Below are 26,953 nucleotides of genomic sequence, written 5' to 3'. Positions count from 1 at the left end.
TTGGGTTTAGTCCCACGTCGGTTGTGGGAGGAGAGCGGGAGCGACTTATAAGGCTGAGGCTCTCCCTACTAACGGGCTAGTCTTTTTGGTGGGTGGGGGGTGACAAGCCTGATGTAACGTTGGGCTATGTTGGTGGTTCAAGTCGCTTTTGTAGTAGACCCCAACAACTGTAACAAGTGGTATCAGAGCCTAGGGGCTTGAATGGAAATCGCAGATGTACTCACCGTGGCCGGTCATAGTGGTGGGATGGAAAAATTGTAGCAAAACCGATAATTTTATATACAAGTACATTCATTTTAATATCTACTCATGCAATTCCTCAGGAGACAAGGATATGTGAATTTCTTTCTTTACGAAAATGTGCAATTTCGCAAGGAATCCGGCTACGTATGCATAATAATCAGGACAAATTTGGGTCCTTAGATACGGTGAGAGCACGGTGGTTCATTAAAAGAAGACATTTCCCTTCTTGAGAATGCAGCATCAATAAGTTGAACAGGCTCCTTTGAAGAAGAAAAAAACCGTTGAACGGCACATCAGCAGGTGCAAGGTAAACGTACAAAAACGCAACCAAATGGCAAAGTGCCTGCAGAGGTGACTGCGTCCGCTTGCAATGATTCGAGAGCAATCCAACCTCTAAATAAAAACTGTGCTAAATCTCTGAATGTTTCGAGAAGTCGTCAGTTGCTCCGAGCTGCAGTGCAGCAGAAGATAAACATATACACAAGGACTCTGAATGTCCAAACACAGCAATTGAAAATTATCGTTTTATGTAGATGACCAAATGGAGTCAATCTGTGTGAGTGTCTGACTTCGCAAGTCTCTGTTTCCCGCCACTCTCGCAAAAATAAACTCCACAAGTCTCCAAACGGCAAACGCAGACTCCAAATTAAAATAAAATTAAGCCGCCAAAACATAATGTATGAGTAATTTAGTCCTAATTATAGCCGGCACAACTCTTTCGTACTGAACTATAGAACCAGTTGCTGTCCCGGTGCTGGTAAATTGCCACCAGTTTACGATCACCTCCCAGCTCTATATAAGCCACGCATACTCCGCCATCCACCAACATCTCATCATCCAGTACATACAACAGCAAGACGAGCAGAGCATCAGCGAGCAACGACAATGGCAGTGTCAGTAGCGTCGCCGACCATGGAGATCGAGCAGGACCTCCCCGGCTTCCGGTTCCACCCCACGGAGGAGGAGCTCCTCGGCTTTTACCTCTCCCGCGTCGCCCTCGGACAGAAGCTCCACATCGACATCATCGGCACCCTCAACATCTACCGCCACGACCCCTGGGACCTCCCCGGGATGGCCAAGATCGGCGAGAGGGAGTGGTACTTCTTCGTGCCTCGTGATCGGAAGGCGGGCAGCGGCGGCCGGCCGAACCGGACGACGGAGAAGGGCTTCTGGAAGGCGACGGGGTCGGACAGGGCTATCCGGAGCACCGGGGACCCCAAGCGAATCATCGGGCTCAAGAAGACGCTCGTCTTCTACCAGGGCCGCGCGCCAAGGGGCACCAAGACGGACTGGGTCATGAACGAGTACCGCCTCCCTGACCACGCCGCCGGCTCCGCGCCGCCCAGGGAGGACACGGTATTGTGCAAGGTATATCGGAAGGCCACGCCGCTCAGGGAGCTCGAGCAGAGAGCTTCCGCGATGGAGGAGATGATGCTGCAGAGGCCCGGCGGCTGCGACGGAGGGTACGGCGGCGCGGCCAGAGCGTGCCCGGTCCAGGCCGCCACCTCCGCTGCCGACGACTACCTGTCGTTCTCTGACGATGTCCAGGACAATTTCCTGTTCCACTCCACTTGGCCGTCGTCGGCGGCGCCGTCTGGCATTAACAAGAACGACGCCGCGCCCAGGGAAGCCAAGAAGGAGGCGGCAGACGCAGATGTCGCCACGGTCATAGTGGCGTCTGCGTCGTCTCTGCCGCAAGCGGCGAACACACCCTGCAACTTCCAGCTCCCGGAGGCGAACCCACTCTGCAATTTCCAGCTCCCAGAGGCGAACCCACCCTGCGACCTCCAGCTCCCGGCGGCGAACACGCCCTGCAACTTCCAGCTCCCGGAGGCGAACCCGCCCTGCAGCGTCCAGCTCCCGGCGGCGAACCCGCCCAGCGTCCAGCTCCCGGCGGGGAACCAGCCACGCAGCTTCCAGCTACCGGCGGCAAACCCACCCTCCAGCTTCCAGCTCCCGGCGGCGAATCCACCCAGCAATCTCCAGCTCCCAACGGCGAACCCGCCGCGCAGCTTCCAGCTACCGCCGGCAAACCCACCCTGCAACATCCAGCTCCCGGCGGCGAACCCACCGCGCAGCTTCCCGCTCCCGGTGGCGAGCCCACGATGCAGTCTCCAGCTCCCGGCGGCGAACCCGCCGCGCAGCTTCCCGCTCCCGGTGGCGAGCCCACGCTGCAGTCTCCAGCTCCCGGCGGCGAGAAACGGAGTGTTCGACCTGCCCAGCCTGCAGCTCCCGGCGGCGGGGCACGGAGTCTTGGAGTGGCTGCAAGACCCGTTCCTGACGCAGCTGCGAAGCCCGTGGCAAGACCAGCATTGCATGTCCCCATATGCGCATCTGCTCTACTACTGAAGGACGAAAATCGAGGTGACGACGATCTCACCATCGATCACAAAATGCAAGCTGTGCAAGAGCAAGCATGCAAAGTTTGATTTGAACAAAAATAAATGGTTAGGTGTGAATTCAGTTGTACATAGATTACTGTAGCGTTACGTGCCTATCTGGAAGTGGATCTTTCGTTTCTTTTGTACATTTTGCGATGTAGCATGGAACTATGGTTGTTGCAACTAAGCTTGAAGTCTTATGTTTTCCAAGTACTAACTGTCAAACTTTGGGATCTAAAATGGTTGATTTCTTTTTCCCGAACTTTCACACATATGGCATTGCTATACTTTATATAAATTCTCAGATGGCAACTTTGAAGGCGACACAATGACATTAAAACATATCAACATTGAAATAAAGTTGGCGCTGAATTCAGATTGGAATCGAGATATGTTTGAAATCTAATCCTTTAGAAGTTTTGACTTTATAAGAATTCTGATGATGCAATCGAAGTTGTCCTCTTTTATACATGCAAACACTCATAAGAGAGAACCAAAGAGCGTGGTGCGCTAAGGTTTTGGAGGGCATGCTCCAGTCTATTTTGGTCCAATTAATCCCATTAGTTAATGAGGAAATCCTCCAAATATGGTTTTAACCTTAGTCCAAGCAGATATTGCATTTTAATATAAAATTACACTATTATTGTTGTGATCAATTTAAACATATATAATTCACCTAGGTTGTTGCATTGGGACTTATTTTATGATCAATTTACTAATACGGAATTTACCTGCCTAGTTGCATGCTTTCTAGAAAATCAGTTTTTGATAATAGTTTTCTCCTTCTTGAGATGAAATTTATGTTAGAATTTCAGCCTGATATTGGGTTGACTCGTGTGTATGAGGGCCTAAAAATTCTGAAATTCCAAACTAGTGTAGGCACTTTAGTCCCATATTTCTTATACAACCTATAAGGGCAGCAAATGTAGTGTTCTAAAATATAGAAACATATTGAGCATTGCACCACACACATATAATGCACCTGTGGATTTTTCCGAGATTATCCGGTGACTTGTGACTTTTTCATCATCTTTCGACTTGAATGATGTGAACTTAGTAAATGAAGAAGATGTGGAGCCTGTGAAAGTTTGGTGCGCATCCAAGGATTCAATTAGCCATGTTTTGTGAAAGAAGGTTGGGAGGAGTACTAGAAAATAAACGGGAGCCACTCATGTAAGAAAAAAATAGACTTGGCATGTGAAAGTTCAATGTTGGTAACCTAGAGGGGGTGAATAGGTTATATAAAAATTTCCTTGACTTGTTTGAAATTTTAGGCTATGTGGATAAATAATGTGTCCTAATGCAAACTAAGTGGAGCACCCTATGTGAAAAAATACATATCAAGAAACTTCAAGCTCGATGGCTATCAAAAATTAAATAAGTGGAAAGAAATAACCGAAGCACAAGGAGACGATGATTTATCCCGATGTTCACTTCCTTGCGGGGAAGCTAGTCACCGTTGGAGAGGTGCGGTTACCACGAAGGCCCACCTTCTTCTCCGTGAGATCCTTCCACGAAGTAGTAGCTCTTTCCACAATGTGAAGACCTTAGGGAGGCTTCCCATACCGTACAAACTTTCCGGTTCGATCACAACTTGATCACTCCCGGCGACCACTACCTCCTAGGAGTCCTCAACCTCCAAGAGTAACAAGATCGAAGCTAGAACTTGACACAAGGCTCAAATCGCAAATTTGATCGGTGGAAAGAGAGAGGATGAAAATATCTTTCAATTGGATGGATCCACTCTCAAAGTTGTTGGTTAAATCTCTCTTGATCAAAGGATTGGTGGAGAAGAGTGCAAGAGAGAGTAAAAGGATGAAGAACTTGATATGAATCTTAAAATAATGGCCAAGGAGACGATCCATGAAATTAGGCCCTTCCATTTATAGCAAAACTAGCCGTTTTTATGCCAAAATCATGCACGAACATGCCTGGCCAGTCATACCGGCTTGAGGCCCGATATGACTGGCCAAAATTGTTGTTCGGGGCGTGTATGCCTAGCCATACCGGCCAAACACCCATACCGGAGAAACACCAAGATGAATATGGAAAACGTTGATGAAAAATATGGCAAACTTTGATGGAAGTAGAGAGGAAATTATTTGAGCCAAGTACCAAATAAAAACTTCGATCCACTCTTAATAATGTGGGTCATGTACTCAAGAAAAACCGAAAAGGGGAGACTACCTTGTCGCGCTCTTCTGGTCTCCATCATCGAGTTCATTTTTTGCGCTCTTCCAAACTCCATCTCCGAGTTCCCTTGTAGAGCTCTTCCTCTCCCTTTTCACATAGTGACCCGACACCATAAGAGTATGAGAGAATTAACCGCATCGCGCTTGACCTTGATGACAACACTCATGCTTCATTCAAGCCGGAACACCTTAGTTGATTGCATGCCCTAGGTCTTGGTCACTAATATCTCAACTCATGAGGCTTGGAGGATTGTGACACCGACTTCAAGCCAAAGTTTCTCTCTAGACATCAACTATCTTGAATCCAACATATGATCTTCAAGCAAAACCTATGGAGTATTCCTTCAAATAAAAACTCAATGAAAACATTAGTCCATAGGAATTGCCATCAATTACCAAAAAGAAACATAGGGGAAAAGTACCCTTACAACATGGATGATCTGAAATTATTTACATAATCTTGCTTTACATGAACATTTTCACATATGAATGTTCTTCTAGTCCTATGTCTTGTGTATTATGTATTAGTTCATGCTTCTCTATGTGAAGGGCTTATCCAATACTGTATTATTATGAGTCAAAATAGAAACTCTTTTATCACCATCCATCATTCTTATGACCAACTAATACATACTGAAATGAAATAAACACTATGCACACACTTGCACAAGTCTTGATGCATTGCTCATTTGGATATGAATGCTTATGGTAGAAAATATTTTGTGTTGTGTGTGGTCTTGATTGTTTTATGAGAGAAATAAATTTATAACTTGCTTTCAATTATTGTTAATACTTGTTATGCACTTTAGCAGAAATGATCATAAAGATATGAAACTAAATGATTAGAACACCAAAGTCCATGATTTTATCACCTTTATGTTCGAGGACGAGCATAGGTTAAGCTTTAGGATGTTGACACATGCAAAATGTATCCATGAACTTTGGTGATTATGATATATGCATGATATGTTAGGCTCCGTAGTTATTTTTCATTGGTTTTTGGGGATATGGCACAAAGTTTCCTTTCATTAGTTTTTCATGTTGTAGTAAAGGAAATCCCTTTGCGTATTTTTGAGCTTCAGAAACATCAAATTGAGCTGAAATTTTTGGGGCAGGTAATTAACGGAAGATGAGCAAAGGAGACGGGCTAGGAGGAATGTAGGCTAGAAGAGAGGGCTTTGTGACCCCTTTTGCCTCGGTTTCAATTATATCCAATAAGTTTGACATAAAACTGATTATATATATGACCTCTCCTGTGAAGTCGAGAGGAGGCAGCATGAAATGGACAAATACATGAAACAGAAAAGTCCTACGAAAATTGAGAGAGGAAATGTCGCCAGAGTCGCTCCGGGTTGCTCTTGTAACACCATCATCACCACCACCATGATGAATTATGGGTTTGTGGATGTAGTTTCTATCAATCTCTCCCTTGGGATTCACTAATTAATATCACATTGGATGACTACATGATTTTTATAATCTATATAATATTTTGATGGTGAATATTTTTTATGAGATGAGTCATGAGGTGCACTGAATATTTTGTGTTTGAAGTATTGATTTCATATGTTACCTTCTCAGGTACGCTTTGTGTTGATCAAACTTGTATGCACAAATCCATGTGGGGGATGTGTGTTATTTGGAGTGACTTGGTACTATGCATGTGAAAGTGAGACAAATATGTGTAATAGGAAGGCTTTTACCTTTTCATTAGTTACATTAGTACATATGAAAAAAGGTAATGTATGCTATTGTTTATCTAGTGATAATCTATTTGTCCATGCTTGCAAGATGGTATTACTATAATCTACATCATGTAAAAAAAATTAAAGCAACACTATGCTTAGTCTTAAATTTGGTTTGAGGGAGTATTAGTGAGATGTGTTGCATCAGCTCTATGCCAGATGTACATATGAATGCTTATCAATTACACAATATTGCTTACTAGCACTTGTTGCTTCTTATTAAGTTGTTTATTCATGTCACCATGTTTAAGAGAGAGAGAGAGAGAGAGAGAGAGAGAGAGAGAGGGAGAGAGACGGAGAGAGAGCGAGAGAGGGAGAGAGAGGGAGAGAGAGAGAGAGATCAAGTTGCTCTATGAACCCCAGTTCATTTTAATCCATAAGAAACACCTTTATATTGACATTATTTGTGCTTTAAATTTTAAAATGTTATTATTTAAAAATACGAAAATATATTGTTCAATTTTCATGTTTTTTTATTATTTAACTATTTTGTACTATTTACACACCGTTGTGCCTAATAAACACCTCGGCGGTGTTGGAGACACAAAACTGTTGCATTTACTTGACAGGTTGCTTGAAGAGAATTGATGTGGAAACTAAACTTTTTCCACGAGAGTTTGATATAAACCGAGTCGTCCTTATAGGAGAATCACCCTTATTCCAGGACATCAAGTCCCAACGCATTGGCAAGCATGTTTAGTTTTGTTGTCATCATTCACTCACAACTTTTCCTTGTATTAGTTACGTGAACTTTAGAAGAGACTGATTCAAACAGCAACCAGGATGCAAGAAATTATGAAATTGAGGGATTGTCCCTGAGGTCGCTGTCGGGTCTATGTTGCCTCCTGGAGTACACAACTTATTTGTTTCAAACTGATGGATGGGAGCACATTTAAATTTTCAAGATTAATCTCATACCATAGAGGAGGCAAATTAAATATGGAGTACTTGATTCAGGGTATCATTTCGAAATAACTAATAAGAGATCAAATAGTACATTGTTGCTTTGATGTCTCCTTTTAGCTCCCACATAGCAGAACAAGTATAATGCTCCTGTAGTTAAGTAGCATCAGAGATGAACTATCTCTCTAATTAACGATCACTTGGGGCTCACCGGAAGAAATCTGAGCATAGTCATCAGAAGCCACCACCACCTCCTTGCTCCCCATGGCTTGCAGGTAGCACATACCGTACACACCGCTGAGAAGACAATATTTATCGGCGGACAGCAGGCACAGCCCCATCCCCGTGCTCGTGTACAAGAGCGCGACCGCGTACAGCGGGATCAGAACAGTGGGCAAGAGGAGCGTCACCAGCACCAGCACAAGTTCTGAGATTTCAGGGACCCGGGGCGAAATGAAAATCTAGGGCCCTAGAAGTCCCAAATAATTATTTATACACATATACATGAAATGGTACCAATTAACATTTAGAATCTATACGAGCAATATTGATATCAAATATTATACTTGTTGTTTTAAGAATATCCGGTATTCCTAGATATATAGTCACTAATAATGGTATGTTAATAATTTACGTACTCCTTTTATTTTGAAAAGATATCACAGATTTGTCTAAATTTGGATATATCTGGATGATTTAGATATAGTGAAATTTAGATAAATTTGCTAGATGCATCTAAATTTAGGTAATTCTACGACGTCCTTAATTTTTTATACCAAAAGTATATGTTTATATGATGGTCTTCTTTTTGAGACGATGATGGTTTTATTTTAAAAGTCACTAATGATAATATTTTATGGACCCCACCATCCTGCGACGGATTAACTAGCCAAGTATGAGGACCTACATCATCGTATATGGAATTTTGAGCAGGCATATGTTCTTTTTTGACTCTCGTTTCTCGTGCCAGAAAAAGAATTCTGCACTTCAAAATACGATTAATTTTTAGAGCGCCACTTCTCAAATTGATCTGTGCGTGTATAACATGATATATCCTCCATGCAGAGTATTAATTGCCTCAACAGGCCCCCACGCACTTTTTTTTGAGGGGGCCCCACGCACTTAGTATCCTCTCACAGCTAATTAAAGAAAAAATCCCAAACTAATTAAGGAAAAAAGCCCAACATAACAAAAGGGAAAAGAATCGTCGAGCCCACTAAACAGAATAACGCTTCGTCCAGTCCTCCTCCTCCCGTGAACGACACGAGAGAAACACTCTGCATACTCTAATGGCGCCTCCGGATGAACCTCGGCCGCCGCTGCTGCATATGCCTTAGCTTGCCGGGACTTTGGGGCCCCTTAGGTTTGAGGGCCCGGGCGGCCGCCCCGCCTGCCCCCCTCAGGGTCGGGCCTGGAAACCCTCCATCCTCATCACCTCCGTAATGAGCCGACACGCCTCCCGGAGACCGCGCACACTGGGCCGTGGGCCATCCCTCACTTGTTAGAGTAATGCTCACTTGGACATCGTCGACCACCGACGCGGCGACGATCATCATGGATGCGTCGCCAGACCAGAGGATCCCCGAGTAGGAGAGGAAGACGAGGACGTCGAGCATGGGGAGTGTTGACGTGTACAAGTAGATTGCTTAGCCATTTTCATCAGTTCGGACTTTTGGTTCAAGTGGCTAGTGCATGTAGCTTAACATGGTATCAGAGCTCAGGGTCTCAAGTTCGAGTCCTGCCTTTCACAATTTATTCTAAATTCCTCGCAGCCTCCTGCCGTACCCGGCCTCCCGCTGTCTCTTTGCCTCTCTACACGTGTTGACTTGTCTTCTCGTCTTCCCATCACACGTGAGAGGGGGTGTTGACATGTACAAGTAGATTGCCTAGCTCTTTCCATCAGTTCGGACTTTTGGTTCAAATGGCTAGTGCATGTAGCTCAACTCGGACTCGGAGAGGGCGTCAAAATAAGCATTCACGAGATAGCGCAGCGAACGTGGCCTGGAGCATGGTGACGACGGCGGCGGCGATGAGAGGGCCTTTCACATACTTAACCACCCCGCGAAGGATCTCGATGAGGGAGCAGCGGTCGCCGGAGAGGGTGGTGAAGCAGGCGACAATCTGCTTGGCGAAGGCGAGCGTGAGAAGGACGAGCGCGATGGCGACGGAGATGAGAAGGATGTCTGTGGCTTCCTGTCGAACCTCCTCCAGGAACCTGGCGTACTCGGCGCTCGAGGGGTCCGTCGTTTCCTCCATCTGGGTGATATGGTGGGCCATCTCGGCGGTGAGCGGCAGAACGTAGATGATCTTTACTGTAGTGACGGAGAAGGCGACTATGGCGAAGAGCATGAGCGGATTTAAGACATTGGTGTTTCGATGGAGGAAAAGCAGCGGTTCCTTCAGGAAGCTGAAGCTTGAGGTGGTGGTTCTGGCTGCCATGGGTAGCAACTTGAGATTTGCGTGAGGCCTGATACAAGGAGGAGTAGGAGGATGGAGATATGGCTAAAGACAATGTGTACTAGTTTCAATAGCTACGTGCGTTGATAAGTGGTTACGATCTGCCAGCTAGACTGCCAAGATGTCCTCAGGATACGTGTGCTTAACTAACTCGATACGCGTGTTCTCATGGAACGACTCGAGGTAGTTGTTGAAAGCGGCGAAGTCGTGAGGCACAATCTCCTCAGGGCCAGCATTCCGTGCCGCTTCCAAACAGTGTTGGAACGCTGCGACGTGGCCGCTATGATGGACTGGCCAATTTGTGATCTTCCTCTGCCGCTGCCTATCAAGCCTGCAAGAATCAACAAGTTAGTTTGTACCTCTTCTATCAAGAATCTTCCATCGCATGATTCCAGAAGTTTACCTATGAAGCGCCTTGTCCGTGTCTTGCCACATTGGTGGGCACTCCTGATACAGCCCAAACTGTCTCATCACTCTTTGCGGCTGGTGGTGTTCAACAAGCCACATGCATATGAGTGGGCAGCGCATACGCCAGAACCACGCTCCTCCGTGCACTTGTGGTTGAGGTCAGTCATCCCGGCGCCAATATGGTAGTAGCTACCATATGGCTCCCATTCCACCTGCATCATACAAATATTTCAGAATTTAGAACATGTCAGTAGAATCAATGAAAAGAGTGATCGGTTACCTGCTCAGCGGTAAGAGTGTCCAACTCCGCAGTGTACTGCCTGTACATGACCATTGGATCGCTCGTCATCTCCGAGACATTGTCCCAAAGGTATGCCCAAGTGGGCTCCCGATCAAGGTTCTCATGGTGATGAGGCCATGGCCTCTCGTTGAGTACCCTGGGACGCCCAACTGATAGGTGGTCCCAGCTCCATACGGAAAGTGGGAGCATGCATCCACCAATACCGCCGCTCCCAGTCCTGCTCCCAGTCCTGCGACAAGCTTCGTCCAATTGCGCACATAAGACATTTGGTTAGTACTTTGTCTAGCACACTACTATAGGAAAATAGTACATAGAGCAAATCATCACCTGCCGGTAGAGGTAGGCAAGTGCCGCTGTTCCCCAACTCCACCGGTGATCCAACACCGTAAGCGCCTTCAGCCAACACCAATGGGCCAGCTTCCCCCCACTGTCAGGAAAGAGAGTCCTCGAAATCATGTACCATAAGTACACGCGGGCGTACGTCCTCCGAGTGTCCTCGTTGGCCCCTTCCGGGCATTTCCAAAGTTAGTCCTAATCCAAGAGAAAAAACGGCGCCGGCGGGAGCTCTCTTTTTTGGTTGTTCTGGCAGCGGAGGAGCCCTGCCAATAAGCGCCTCCATCTGCTGGCGCCACCCATCAGAAGCTGTGTTCATACACAGTGGCTCGCCCTGAATAGGTAGTCCAAGGATCATGGAAACATCCTGGAGAGTAGGGGCCATCTCGCCGGCCCTCAAGTGGAAGGTGCGAGTCTCTGGCCTCCACCGGTCGACAAGGGCGGTGATTGCCGAGGGGTTCATGTTCGGCCCCCCACGGCTTACAAGGGATATGAACGGCATAAGACCGGTAGGCTGGATGAACTCCGTGTACCTCTCGTCATACGGTATATCCACTGTGCCATGGTAACGAATCTTCAAAGGGTGAAGATCCGTTGACCTCTCCGTCATATGAACAGCCCGGTGATCCCTGTCGTACTCTTCATCCAGGAGCCACACCATCCTACATGTTTACACAAATACAACATATTATGAGCCATTCATAACAAATATGAGCAACACATACATGAGAATATATCCAAATAAGCCATCACACATACATTCATATCTAGGCATTCCTAACAAATATGAGTTATTCCATCAAGAATACTAGGCATATGTAACACATTTGAATGCATTTGCTAGGCAAATATTAGACATTTCAACACATACATACATAGAATTTGAACACATACATGTAAAATTTCATATCTAGGGTTCCAACAAATCTAGGGTTCATATCCAAATCCACCAACATATCCAAATCTAGGGTTCATATCCAAATCCACTAACATATCTAGGGTTCCTACACATACACATTCAACACTTACATACCCATTTCAACACATACATAGCCATTTCAAACATCTTTGGATACAATGCATACAATCTAGCAAAATTTAACATCTATGGTTCAAACACATGCATACAATCTATGGTTCCAACAAATCTATGGTTCAAATCTATGGTTCAAACACATGCATACAAATCTATGGTTCAAACACAACCAACATTTCCAAAATAGGCAAAACGGGTAAATCGAATTAAACCGGAGCAAATCTTGGATGAATCGAAGGGGAACGAAGGGGAATACCTTGAGGATTGTGTGGGGATGGATTTGGCCGGCCAGATCTGTCCAATCCGTGGAGGATTTGGTGGGGGGCGGCGGAGAGGCGGCCGGCGGCGGCGGTTGAAGGAGAGGAAGAGAGGAGAGAAAGAAGAGAAAGAGAGGGTCGGGCTGGGGGCGGGCGCGGGCGCCACACTTAAGTGGATGTGTGGCGCCCGTGGCATCGGCGCCACACATGCTAGTGTGGCGCCCGTGGCATCGGCGCCACACATAGAGGCTCGCCAAAACGGCTAAGTCCCAGACGTCCGGAGCCCCTGGATGTTTTCGACTGAAAACTTGATATAAGTTGGCATGTGTGGCGCCGTTGGGAGGGCGCCACACATGCTGCCACGTCGGATGGGCGCACCAGCTCAGCGTCGAGGGCGCCACGTCGGCTGTGAGGGTGGCGCCGGCAGGAGGGCGCCACACTGGCATGTGTGGCGCCGATTAGACGGGCGCCACACAAAAGGGTTAGATTAGTGAAATAGTTTCGCCGGAAGGTCAGTCTGTGCTTTTCTTTCACTTTTGGGTTATTTTTGTGCAAATCTCCCTGCCTCACTGGTCAATGGAAAACATGGAAAATTAAGGGCACGCAATACAAGTTGTCGTTGCATAGCGCCACAAAATCCCACATGGTGCCTTCTCTCCTGCTTCCGAATCGTGTTTGCTGCAATTTCTCCGTCTGTATTTCTTCTCCATCGTGCTCTCGTCTCGTCCATCGCTATCACTCGCTCTAGTGAAAAGGATAACGCATAGTGAGTATAGTGACTAGACATCGTTTTTGCCTTGTTCAGTATTCAAAGAAGACTTGGAAAGTTCTTGTGAGTCGCGACAGAGTTAGAAGCCACAGAGAATGGTCTTTCACGAAGGGAATAGCTCTTCTCTAAATAGGCTTTCGCTCGCTTTAAGCAGCAACCACCATACATTCAAATACAACAAAATAGCAACAGTATAAACATGCTCAACAAGAAGATGAAAAAAAAGTGATACAACTCTCATGAGAGATGATGCCAGCAATGAAACAAACGACGAATCGAGATGACATCTTGCCATCATTGCGCCCATCAAACTTGTCCCACCGCCATGCTTCATGACCAATGGATCACAAAGAACCAAGGAAACACCTTCGAGAGGGGATGGGACGTCAGCATGCCGCTGCTGCCCATACCAGCAAGCTATCTAGTCCCAGGGTTTCCCTTCCGGCAGGGATTTGTCCCGAGCCCCCTAACACATAACCCCCAAAAGATCCATGTCCAAGAAGCCTCGTCCGTGGCCGATGGACAACACGACAATAGTAGGATGACGAGCACGGTGAAAGTAGCGACCTCGCGCAAAGCTCAGGTCAGTCACCTAAAATAGGCTCGCTTGACCCTAGTCTAGCCCAAATGCATGCTCATCATAGTTGTCGCCACCTCACCGCTGCCTGACCACCCCGCACCATCACACCATGGAGCATGGTTGTCGACATGTAGCTGACCCAATATGGTCGACCCGCACCCTAGCACCCCACCATCACCAACATCACGACCCACCATCGCGCGCATCGACATGGTGTCACCAACACCACTAACTCGTTGACGCGGCCTGATTAGGGACCGCATGGCCTAGATTTGGCTGCACCATGCCCGGCCAGACCCAGATTTAGCCACGCCAGCAGCACACGCCCACAACATCGACAACTCGACCCGCATGTCATCCACGTCACATAGAAGCTTCCACTGTGTGGAATCCTAATCAGGGGCTGGCTGACCTAGATCTGACCGCACTACGCCCACCCGCAGGGATCCAGGTCGAGATCGTTGGCAGCACACCACTACCACGAAAAGGTTTGGGCACCGCAATACACCGTCGAGTCACTATCTCACACTGCCATCGTCAACATCATACCTCCCAAGCTAGCCACCATTCTTCCACAAGCACGCGAGCCTCCAAATCGCAACATGGGCACGACAATCAACGAGAACCTCGCTGTCCCCTTCATCGGCAGCCACAGGGCTTCATCCGTAGCTGCATCTAGCACATCGAGGAGAAGGGTGGGATGAGGGTGGGAGGGGTTAGGGTTTGCCCCCGAGTCGCGAGGAGGTGGCGATCCAAGGGGACAAAGCATATTTTTTACTACTATCTCCGTTCAAGATTATAAGGCCAACGCGTGTCCCTAGATTATCAATTTGACCAACATAACATGAATTATACAACACACAAATTATATCATTAGAAAGTAGAACATCTGAATTTTCGAATGATACATGTTTTATAATATATACCTTGTATACGTGGGTAAAATTTACGACATAGGAATACACGTTGGCCTTATACTTCCAACACAAGCCCACATATGAGGAGTTTGAAGAACATGAGCAAGAGCGAGAGGAGGAAGGTAACATCAGTAGCCTTGATGATGTGTTTTATGAAACCCCTAATGATGAACTAAAAAGGAGGTTAGTTGAAAATGATAATTTTCCCGAAGATGTAGACAAAATGAAAATTGATGAACATCTTAACTCGTTTGCAATAGTTGATCCTGAAATAAATCAAGTATATGAGACACGAAAGAGATAGGGAGATGAGGAACTTCCCCCTCCTACACTCAATCCTCTTCCTAAAGACCTAAAATACAGATTTCTTGATAATTCTAATAAATATCTTGTTATTGTAAGCTCTAGCCTTTCAGAGAGGAAGGAAGAGAACTTGATGTGTAACATCCCAGGTTTAGAGGTCAGAAAAAAGAGAGAATACAAATGTGTGCATTGCATTCATACATAGAAAATGATGAAATTTTCGCGCTTCCAAATAAAACTAGTCACAACAACTGAAGTTTCACTTAACCTGATAAAATTGAAGTAGACCATCAAGTCAAGCGCTATAAACTTCCATGTGACCTTTGCTAAAACCAATTTTTGGTAAGACTGATTTGATCATATGGTAAATCATAGGGCCTAAAGTGCATAATAGCCACACATTCTTAATTAAATCATAACTTACTGAATATGTGAAATATCACAAAACTAAATTCGTTAACATTACGAATTATAGTTCAAACTATTTAAATAAAATTAATTATGAGTATTTTGAAACTCATATGATCATGCCTTGGTAAAATCAACCATCACCATTCAAAATTGTGGTATAACCTTTATCTTTGACAATTTGATCCCAATTGTAATATGAATACAATCACATATGATATAGTGCATAATCCGCAACTATTGAATCACCCACAAATCATTTAGTGCCAAATGCCACTTGGCTATCCTAAAATAAAGAAAACTACAAAATAATGATAATGCCACATAGGATGGAAATATCTACATGCCTTGGATTCTAAGCTATTCCACCTCATGCTTAAGGGATTGCTATGGATGAGAGCATGAAAACTAAGCACATTACTCATCAAATTAAAACAAGAGTCACTCACATATGTGTCATCATACTAGAGCAAGCTCAAGCCTATAAAAGGAGCCTCACACTTCATCCATTTGATCATCTAGTACCATGATACAAGGAAACAAACACATTGAGACACTCCATACATTAGATAGGACCAAGATGAAGCAGCTAGGAGGTGGATGCATACCATAAGATGCAGGTTTATCAGATTTCCTGAAGAACAAGCTACAAAAGATAGCAAGGTAGAATTCTTAGGCAAACCATATATTTAGATGATCGCGTCAGCATTCCTCTAGTATAACCCTAGGTTATAATCTAATCCCTTGTCGAATGGTAGAGGTCATTGATACAACCATAGCCCTATTATTCCATTAGTGAGGTCTTAGGAAGCCAAAACCTTGATCATCACAATGTGGTAATGATCATAAACGCTAAAGTAAGAAGCTATTGAGAACAAGTTGATCATGCATATTGCATGATCATGCTTGGTAGATAGAGAAGTACAAGATAAACCCTAATATGATAATCATATATCATCCATCACATAAAAAACCCAGAGGGAGAGCACTAGTAAGCTACCCCTAGACCATTCTTAACATCTGGAGTAGAAAAGTAATGGCATTATACCAAGACCTTGCCTAGCCAAGCAGTTGTGTCAACCTTTATCATATTATGAAGTAACCATTCCATTCATGGTGAGGAAAAGCAAACCCTAGCATGTTCTAAACATCTCTAGTAAGTCTCATGGAATTTATGTAGGGATTCGTTGCATAGAAAACAAAAAAATTCCTACCGCGAGAACGCAATCCAAGCCAAGATGCAATCTAGAAGACGGGAGCAACGAAGGGATGATTGAGACTCACCCTTGAAGATTTCCAAAGCCTATAAGAGTAGGCTCTTATTGCTGCGGTAGATGATCACTTGCCGCTTGCAAAAGCGCGTAGAAGATCTTGATCACGGTGCCACGATCGGGCAGCACCTCCGTACTCGGTCACACGTTCGGTGTTGATGAAGACGACATCCTTCTCCCCGTTCCAGCGGGCAGCGGAAGTAGTAGATCCTCCTCGGAATCCCGGCAGCACGACAGCGTGGTGGCGGTGTCGATGGAGATCTCCGGCGGAGCTTCGCTAAGCATATGCGGGAGAAGTAGTGGAGGAGGGGCGCTAGGGTTTGGGGAGAGGGGGTGCCTTGGGCGCCGGCCACAAAGGGGGGCAGCCAAGGTTGGAGGCAAGAGTGGCCGGCCACCCTCCCCTTGTCCCTCATTATATAGGTGGAAGCCCCAAGAGTTGTAGTCCAAGTCTTCGAATAAGACCCCAACACCAAAACTTCCCAAAGGTGGGAAACCTACTCAAGGGGGGAGTCCTACTCAAGGTGGGACTCCCACCTTTCCTTGAGGTGGGGCTGGCCGGCCACCAAGGTGGAGCCCACCTGGGACTCCTTCCCCTTAGGGTTTGGCCGGCCATGCTAGTGGAGTCCCTCCGCCTTCCATAATGCCTTTCTTCCGGACTTTTCTAGAACCTTCTAGAACCTGCCATAAATGCACCGGATCATTTCCAAACTTGGAATATGACTTCCTATATATGAATCTTATTCTCCGGACCCTTCCGGAACTCCTCGTGATGTCCTGGATCCCATCCGAGACTCCGAACAAAACTTCGAACTCCATTCCATATTCCATATCTACTTAAAACGACATCAAACCTTAAGTGTGTCACCCTACGGTTCGCGAACTATGTAGACATGGTTGAGACATCTCTCCGACCAATAACCAATAGCGGGATTTAGAGATCCATAATGGCTCCCACATATTCAACGATGACTTAGTGATCGAATGAACCATTCACATACGATACCAATTCCCTTTGTCACGCGATATTTTACTTGTCCGAGGTTTGATCATCGGTATCACTCTATACCTTGTTCAACCTCGTCTCCTGACAAGTAATCTTTACTCGTACCGTGGTATGTGGTCTCTTATGAACTTATTCATATGCTTGCAAGACATTAGACGACATTCCACCGAGAGGGCCCAGAGTATATCTATCCGTCATCGGGATGGACAAATCCCACTATTGATCCATATGCCTCAACTCATACTTTCCAGATACTTAATCCCACCTTTATAACCACCCATTTACGCAGTGGCGTTTGATGTAATCAAAGTACTTTTCCGGTATAAGTGATTTACATGATCTCATGGTCGAAAGGACTAGGTAACCATGTATCGAAAGCTTATAGCAAATAACTTAAGATGACGTGATCTTATGCTACGCTTAATTGGGTGTGTCCATTACATCATTCATATAATGACATAACCTTGTTATTAATAACATCCAATGTTCATGATCACGAAACCATGATCATCTATTAATCAACAAGCTAGTTATACAAGAGGCTTACTAGGGACTCCTTTGTTGTTCACATAATACACATGTATCAATGTTTCGGTTAATACAATTATAGCATGGTATGTAAACATTATCATAAACTTAAAGATATATTATAATAACCATTTTATTATTGCCTCTTGGGCATATCTCCAACAGTCTCCCACTTGCACTAGAGTCAATAATCTAGTTTACATTTGTAGAGATATAACACCTTGGCCTTCCGGTGCTTAATCATGTTTTGCTCACGGGAGAGGTTTTAGTCAACGGACCTGACATGCTCAGAACCATATGTATTTTGTAATTCATTTGCGTCTCAATGCATCACTCATTTCCAAATGAATCGGCATTAAATATGTTTGGTCTTCTGGTGGAACCTTAATTCCGCGGTCTGAAATATGTCACTAATATTGTCGCACACAATATAGCTTCAAAGTTCTGACTCTGTCGGAACTACACCAAGTTCTAAAAGAACCTCTTGACTTAACATCCTTTGTCATTGTCAAAACAATGACATACTCTGCCTTCTTTTGTAGAATCCGTCACAATATTTTGAACTCTTCTAAATCTAGCATAGACAACTTCTAGCTCATTGTGCTACCTTTTAAACAACACTTAGTCTAATTTGAAATTGAAATTTTATTTTCATATGTGACAAAACAAATATCGGTGCAACACTTTACAGCGATTTGTTTGTCATTTCTTCATACAAAAACTATATATATATATATATTCTTGGTTCTTCTTAAGTACTCAAGAATATTCTTACTGTTTTTCAATGATCATCACATGAATCATTCTGGTATATGCTCCTAACTTTTTAGAGCACAAGATATCTGATTATGTACATATTATTCATGATCTAAAATCACTCATGCGTTTTTACTCATCGAGTGTCAGATACACTCAAATCTTGTTAAACCTTCACATGACAAGAACATTTTCTTAATATTTCTATATTGAACTACTTTAATATCCATTCTATGTACTTTGACTTAAACTTATTATGTGTTTCAATCTATCTTCATAGATCTTGACACTAAATTTGTTTCAGTCCATATCCTTTCATTGAAGTTAATTTCTCAATGAAACCCTTTTTAATCAAGTATATAATTACATCATTTATAACCAACTATATGTCATCTACATAAAGTATTATAAATATGTCTCAGCGCTCCCACTTAATTTCTTGCAAATGCAATCCTCTTCATCGTTTCTGATGAAATCAAAAACTCTTTGACTATTTCATCTGGTGAAGATTCCAACTCCGTGATACTCACTTCATCCAATTGAAGTTTGTATACCTATCTAGTATTCCACGGACTAGCAAAACAATTGGTTGTATCTTGTATACACCTTTAATACACACGTCTGATAAGTAATGTATTTTGCCATCCTACTAGCATATCTCATAAAAGAAATATGTAGTGATTACTAGAATAATCCACATAGACTATAAGCATTGCTACGAAAGATCTAATCTTATCGTAGTCAACTCTTTGAACTTTGTCGTAAACAACTTTTCGACAAGTCGAGCTTCTTCAAGGGTATTTCATCCAAGTACATCAATTTTATAGATCTATTTACTTTCAAAAAGTATTTATCTATCTTGGATTTCATGGCGTATAGCCATTTTAACGGAGTCAGGGCCCATCATAACTTCTTTGTTTGTAGTTGGTTTATCATTGTTCAAAATCAATCCTTTATCCACAAATCATTTATTTGATCACAAAGTAAACCATACCTACAAGGTTCAATATGTACTTTGATCTCCATGGCTAAAACACTTTGTAGTCATGGGAGCCATGATCGTCGTGACTGCTTCCGGAACCAATTCCGATGCTGCACTACTCTGATCATTATGCTCAGGTTCATAAACTTTATCAAGTTATATTGTCCTCCCACTCAAAAATTTCGCTAGAAACAATTTCTTGGAAATAAGAAACATTGACAAACACTTTTGTCTTTGTCTCCATAGTGGGAAGAATTCCCAATCAATTCTCTGGGATAACCAACAAAGACATTCATCCGATTTTGGTTGTAAACTTATTTACTTATGCTATGCATACCAAAATTTAAGAAAGGACTATTAGGGTTCATACCCATACCATAACTCGTATGGTGTCATTTCTACGGATCATGATGATGCTCTATTCAGTGTAAAAGCGGTAGTCACTAAAGCATAATCCACAAAAATATAATGGCGTCATAATATTTTATCTCATCATTAATCCAACAAGGTTTGGATACATCTCTCGGATACTATATCATCATTATGATACTCCAAGAAATGTGAGTAGTAGAACAATTTCATGACTCTCTTAGATGTTTGCTAAAACTCGTAATTCAAATATTTTCACCATGATCCAATCATAGATATTTGACTTTTCTATTACGATGATTTCCACTTCATGCTGAAATTTATTTGAATCCATTCAAATGTTTCAAACTTTTTCCTTATTGAATATATCCACATATATACTCAATTCATTGTTGAAAGTTTTCATGAAGTAGAAGAATCTCCCGCACACAACTATGCCCAGTGAACCACATATATCATCATGTATGTTTTCACTAAGTTAGTTGCCCGTTCAACTCTTGGCCTATGAACGGTATTTCAGTCATTAATTTTTAGAAAAGATTTTGCAAGCGCCAAATGATTCAACAAATCAAATGACTCCAAAAATCCATTTGCATGGAGTTCATTCATGCGTTCCTTTCTAATATGACCTAAATGGCAGTTCCACAAATAAGTGGAATTCAAATCATTTGCCTTATGGCATTTTAGCGTCAGTATTATGTGTGTGTGTTTCACCATTAAGATTTATAATAACTTATCCATCGTATATGGAGTAATGTCATAATTTTAACAACTCATTGTTTTCATTTGACCAGAGCAAAATAACAATTATTAAGTTCTTTATTATAAATTCTAAGGGCTAGATATAATGCCAACGATGAACATAATAACATTTTATTTTTGTTCCAGACGTGCATTCCTATCATATTCCTTGTCAGTCACTTAGGCCATTGTATTCTTGTATTGCGTTGTTTTGTATGACACTTCATACCAACCAATATGGTACAAATACCCAAGAATTTTATTGTGTGACCTAACTAGGAATATAACCATAACATGTATATCATTTATATACACCTGAGCTAGACATTCTAGTCTTTTCTTTCTTTCTGCCAATAATCTTTTGTAGTTTCTCTTTTAGTTTTCCTCATTATTCAGAAAAACACATCAACTTCAATAACTTTTCGGTTTGTTGGTCAAATACCAATAACCTTGAGGTTCTTACTTTGAAGTTGATCATCTTATGACAAGTGTTTCGGATTTCACTATTAGTAACTTTGTAATATGATGAACAATTTCACTCATAATTTTATCCATTGTATCATTATGACTTTCTGAGACCATGTCTGTACATGCTAGGCTCATAAAGTTTTAACCTTAGTATTCGCATATGCAAATCTGGCTTGCACCCGTTGTATGCACACGTAGAATCTATAACACCTGATCATCACGTGATGCTTCGAAACGACGAGTCTTAGCAACGGTGCATACTAAGGACGATAACTTCATGGATATGCGAATATTATTAGTGCCCCAATAGTTGGAGGATTGTGACGCCTTGCGTCTTCAACCTTCGTACATTCCCATAAAACTTATGAGTTTATGTAGTCTCACCAAAATATATTCTATCATCTTGCAATAAGGTCTTAGATATCACATATATCTCATACCTTGATTATTTCTGAAAACTAAATTTTCAGCTTCTTACTTTTCAAACAGATTTGAACTTCAAGTTTCACGAAGACAAGATGACTTTAGGTACCAATTGAAACCATAGCTCTCTGAATCAACAAAGTGAGGTTTACTAAAAGTTTGCAATAGGACTTAATCATTTCTTGATTCTTTAACAATACGGTACCAGTCCGTAAAGTTTCTTGTCGGATTTTAACAGTATTTCTATCTCAATTACAAGACTAGTGCATGGTAGAATACGGATGCCAATACTACAAATTAATTCAAAATACTACCCAGACTATGTTTATGATAATTAGTTCATGTTTTAATCTAATTACTAATGAACTCCCACTTAATACAACATCCCTCATAGTTGTTAAATGGTACACGATCCAAATCCACTACACCAAAACCGATCATCACGTGAGATGATGTAGCTTCAATGGTGAACATCAACATGTTGATCATATCATCTATATTACTCGTGTTCAACCTTTTGGTTTCCGTTGTCCCGAGGCCATGTCTGTACATGCTAGGCTCGTCAAGCAAACCCAAGTATTATGCGTGTGCAACATGGCTTACACCCGTTGTATATGAACGTTGAATCTATCACATCCGATCATCACGAGATGCTTTGAAACGACGAACTTTGGCAACGGTGCATACGAGGGGAGAACACTTTATTATCTTGATATTAATGTGAGGGATCATCTAATAATGCTACCGTCGCGTTCTAAGAAAAATAAGATGCATAAAGGATTAACATCACATGCAATTCATATGTGATATGATAGGGCCCTTTTGTTTTTGCGCCTTTGATCTTCATCTCCAAAGCACGGATATGATCTCCATCATCAACGGGCATGATCTCCATCATCGTCGGCGTAGCGTCAAGGTTCATGGCGCCGTCTTCATGGTTGTTCACCTCATGTAGCAACTATTACAACTACTTTAAAATACTACTCAACATGAAATTTAAAGACAACCATAAGGCTCCTGCCAGTTGCCACAATACAATAATGATCATCTCATACATATTCATCATCACATTATGGCCATATCACATCACCAAACCCTGCAAAAACAAGTTAGACGTCTCTAATTTGGTTTGCATATTTTACGTGGTTTAGGGTTTTCGATAGAGATCTAATCTACCTACGAACATGAACCACAACGGTGATACTAGTGTTGTCAATAGAAGAGTAAATTGAATCTTCACTATAGTAGGAGAGACAGACACCCGCAAAGCCTCTTATGCAATACAAGTTGCATGTCGAACGAGGAACAAGTCTCATGAACGCGGTCATGTAAAGTTAGTCCGAGCCGCTTCATCCCACTATGCCACAAAGATGCAAAGTACTCAAACTAAAGACAACAAGAGCATCAACGCCCACAAAACCATTGTGTTCTACTCGTGCAACCATCTATGCATAGACACGGCTCTGATACCACTTTAGGGATTCGTTGCATAGAAAACAAAAAATTTCCTACCGCGAGAACGCAATCCAAGCCAAGATGCAATCTAGAAGACGGGAGCAACGAAGGGATGATTGAGACTCACCCTTGAAGATTTCCAAAGCCTATAAGAGTAGGCTCTTATTGCTGCGGTAGACGATCACTTGCCGCTTGCAAAAGCGCGTAGAAGATCTTGATCACGGTGCCACGATCGGGCAGCACCTCCGTACTCGGTCACACGTTCGGTGTTGATGAAGACGACATCCTTCTCCCCGTTCCAGCGGGCAGCGGAAGTAGTAGATCCTCCTCGGAATCCCGGCAGCACGACAGCGTGGTGGCGGTGTCGATGGAGATCTCCGGTGGAGCTTCGCTAAGCATATGCGGGAGAAGTAGTGGAGGAGGGGCGCTAGGGTTTGGGGAGAGGGGGTGCCTTGGGCGCCGGCCACAAAGGGGGGCAGCCAAGGTTGGAGGCAAGAGTGGCCGGCCACCCTCCCCTTGTCCCTCATTATATAGGTGGAAGCCCCAAGAGTTGTAGTCCAAGTCTTCGAATAAGACCCCAACACCAAAACTTCCCAAAGGTGGGAAACCTACTCAAGGGGGGAGTCCTACTCAAGGTGGGACTCCCACCTTTCCTTGAGGTGGGGCTGGCCGGCCACCAAGGTGGAGCCCACCTGGGACTCCTTCCCCTTAGGGTTTGGCCGGCCATGCTAGTGGAGTCCCTCCGGGACTCCACCTTCCATAGTGCCTTTCTTCCGGACTTTTCTAGAACCTTCTAGAACCTGCCATAAATGCACCGGATCATTTCCAAACTTGGAATATGACTTCCTATATATGAATCTTATTCTCCGGACCCTTGATACGTCCAATTTGCATCACTATTTTATATCATAATTTGCTGTTATTCATTGATATATTTCATATTTGGACATAATACTTATGTTATTTCATCTATTTTACATGTTTCATGATTATTGGAGGATCGAGCACCGGAGCCAGAATTCTGCTGGAAAAAGCGCCGTCAGAATGCAATATTTTGCAAGATCAACAGTTGATGGAAATTATACGAAAAACCTTATTTTTCCAGAAGATGAAGTGAGCCAGAAGGGGGAGCTGAGGGGACCCGAGGTGGGCCCACCCCATAGGCCGGCGCGGCCCAAGGCCTGGCCGCGCCGCCCTGTGAGGAGGGGGCCCACAGCCCCCTCTCGCCTCCTTTTCTTCGCGTATGCCTTCGTCCCGAAAACCTAAGCTCCAGAGGGTACCTCGCGAAGAGTTATAGCCGCCTCTGCGGGGCGGAGAACACCAGAGAGAAAAGAGCTCTCCGGCAGGCTGAGATCCACCGGGGAAATTCCCTCCCGGAGGGGGAAATCGACGCCATCGTCACCGCCATCAAGTTGGACATCGTCTCCATCACCATCATCATCATCTTCATCATCATCACCGCCGTCTCCACCGGTGCACATCGTCACCGCTGTAGCAATTTGGGTTTGATCTTGATTGTTTGATAGGGGAAACTCTCCCGGTGTTGATTTCTACTTGTTATTGATGCTATTGAGTGAAACCGTTGAACCAAGGTTTATGTTTAGATTGTTATTCATCATCATATCACCTCTGATCATGTTCCATATGATGTCTCGTGAGTAGTTCGTTTAGTTCTTGAGGACATGGGTGAAGTCTAAATGTTAGTAGTGAAGTATGGTTGAGTAATATTCAATGTTATGATATTTAAGTTGTGGTGTTATTCTTCTAGTGGTGTCGTGTGAACATCGACTACATGACACTTCACCTTTATGGGCCTAGGGGAATGCATCTTGTACTCGTTTGCCAATTGCGGGGTTGCCGGAGTGACAGAAACCTAAACCCACCTTGGTATATCGATGCAGGAGGGATAGCAGGATCTCAGAGTTTAAGGCTGTGGTTAGAATTATCTTAATTACTTTCTTGTAGTTGCGGATGCTTGCAAGGGGTATAATCACAAGTATGTATTAGTCCTAGGAAGGGCGGTACATTAGCACAGGTTCACCCACACAACACTAATCAAAACAATGAAGATTAATGAGCCGTATGTAGCGAAAGCACTAGACTAAAAATCCCGTGTGTCCTCGAGAACGTTTGGTCATTATAAGTAAACAAACCGGCTTGTCCTTTGTGCTAAAAAGGATTGGGCCATGATACGTCTCCGACGTATCGATAATTTCTTATGTTCCATGCCACATTATTGATGTTATCTACATGTTTTATGCACACTTTATGTCATATTCGTGCATTTTCTGTAACTAACCTATTAACAAGATGCCGAAGTGCCAGTTCCTGTTTTCTGCTGTTTTTGGTTTCAGAAATCCTAGTAACGAAATATTCTCGGAATCGGACGAAATCAACGCCCAGGTCCCTATTTTGCCCGGAAGCATCCAGAACACCCGAGAGCCGCCAGAGGGAAGCCCTGGGGGCCCCACACCACACCCTGGCGTGGCCAGAGGGGGGGGCCGCGCCGCCCTATGGTGTGGTGGCCCCAGGCCCCCTCCGAGGCTGCCCTTCCGCCTATTTAAAGCCTCCGTCGCGAAAACCCTATCACGTTCGACGAAACCCACAGAAACCTTCCAGAGCCGCCGCCATCGCGAAGCCAAGATCTGGGGGATAGAAGTCTCTGTTCCGGCACGCCGCCGGGACGGGGAAGTGCCCCCGGAAGGCTTCTCCATCGACACCGCTGCCATCTCCACCGCCATCTTCATCACCGCTGCTGCTCCCATGAGGAGGGAGTAGTTCTCCATCGAGGCTCGGGGCTGTACCGGTAGCTATGTGGTTAATCTCTCTCCTATGTACTTCAATACAATGATCTCATGAGCTGCTTTACATGATTGAGATCCATATGATGAGCTTTGTATCGCTACTAGTTGTGTGCTACTCATGTGATGTTATTAAAGTAGTCTATTCCTCCTGCATGGTGTAAAGGTGACTAGTGTGTGCACCATGTGGTTCTTGTCGTAGGCTATGATCATGATCTCTTGTAGATTGTGGAGTTAATTATCATTATGATAGTATTGATGTGATCTATTCCTCCTTCATAGTGTAATGTGGACAGTGTGTGCACTATGTTAGTTCTTGGTTTATTTTGCAATGATCTATTATGCTCTAAGGTTATTTAAATATGAACATTGAATTGTGGAGCTTGTTAACTCCGGCATTGAGGGTTCGTGTAATCCTACGCAATGTGTTCATCATCCAACAAAAGAGTGTATGTAGCACATATGAGAAAGAGTTATTTATCATGCGATCAATGTTGAGAGTGTCCACTAGTGAAAGTGTAATCCCTAGGCCTTGTTCCTAAATACTGCTATCGCTGCTTGTTTACTGTTTTACTACGTTACTACTGCTGCGTTACTACTGCTTGTTTACTGTCCTGGGCAAAGCACTTTTCTGGTGCCGTTGCTACTACTTATTTATACCACCTGTATTTCACTATCTCTTCGCCGAACTAGTGCACCTATTAGGTGTGTTGGGGACACAAGAGACTTCTTGCTTTGTGGTTGCAGGGTTGCATGAGAGGGATATCTTTGACCTCTTCCTCCCTGAGTTCGATAAACCTTGGGTGATTCACTTAAGGGAAACTTGCTGCTGTTCTACAAACCTCTGCTCTTGGAGGCCCAACACTGTCTACAGGAAAAGGAGGGGGCGTAGACATCAAGCTATTTTCTGGCGCCGTTGCCGG

General features: G+C 43.9%; 1 protein-coding gene across 1 annotated transcript; it reads left to right on the top strand.

Moving 5' to 3' along the window:
• The first annotated feature begins 1,096 nt into the window (after window positions 1-1,096).
• LOC127349250 (NAC domain-containing protein 22-like) lies at window positions 1,097-2,772 on the top strand. Its single transcript, XM_051375008.2, has one exon. The coding sequence runs from the start codon at window positions 1,129-1,131 to the stop codon at window positions 2,590-2,592; it is 1,464 nt and encodes a 487-aa protein (XP_051230968.1). The 5' UTR covers window positions 1,097-1,128; the 3' UTR covers window positions 2,593-2,772.
• The last annotated feature ends 24,181 nt before the right edge of the window (window positions 2,773-26,953 follow it).

Source organism: Lolium perenne, chromosome 4 (genome assembly GCF_019359855.2).
Source record: "Lolium perenne isolate Kyuss_39 chromosome 4, Kyuss_2.0, whole genome shotgun sequence".
NCBI lineage: Eukaryota > Viridiplantae > Streptophyta > Magnoliopsida > Poales > Poaceae > Lolium > Lolium perenne.
Note: the sequence above shows the minus strand (reverse complement) of the source record. Positions and strands in the feature narration are given on the sequence as shown.

Coding starts and splice junctions, on each gene's coding strand:
- LOC127349250 (XM_051375008.2), top strand. CDS start 1,129: ATGGCAGTGTCAGTAGCGTCGCCGACCATGGAGATCGAGCAGGACCTC.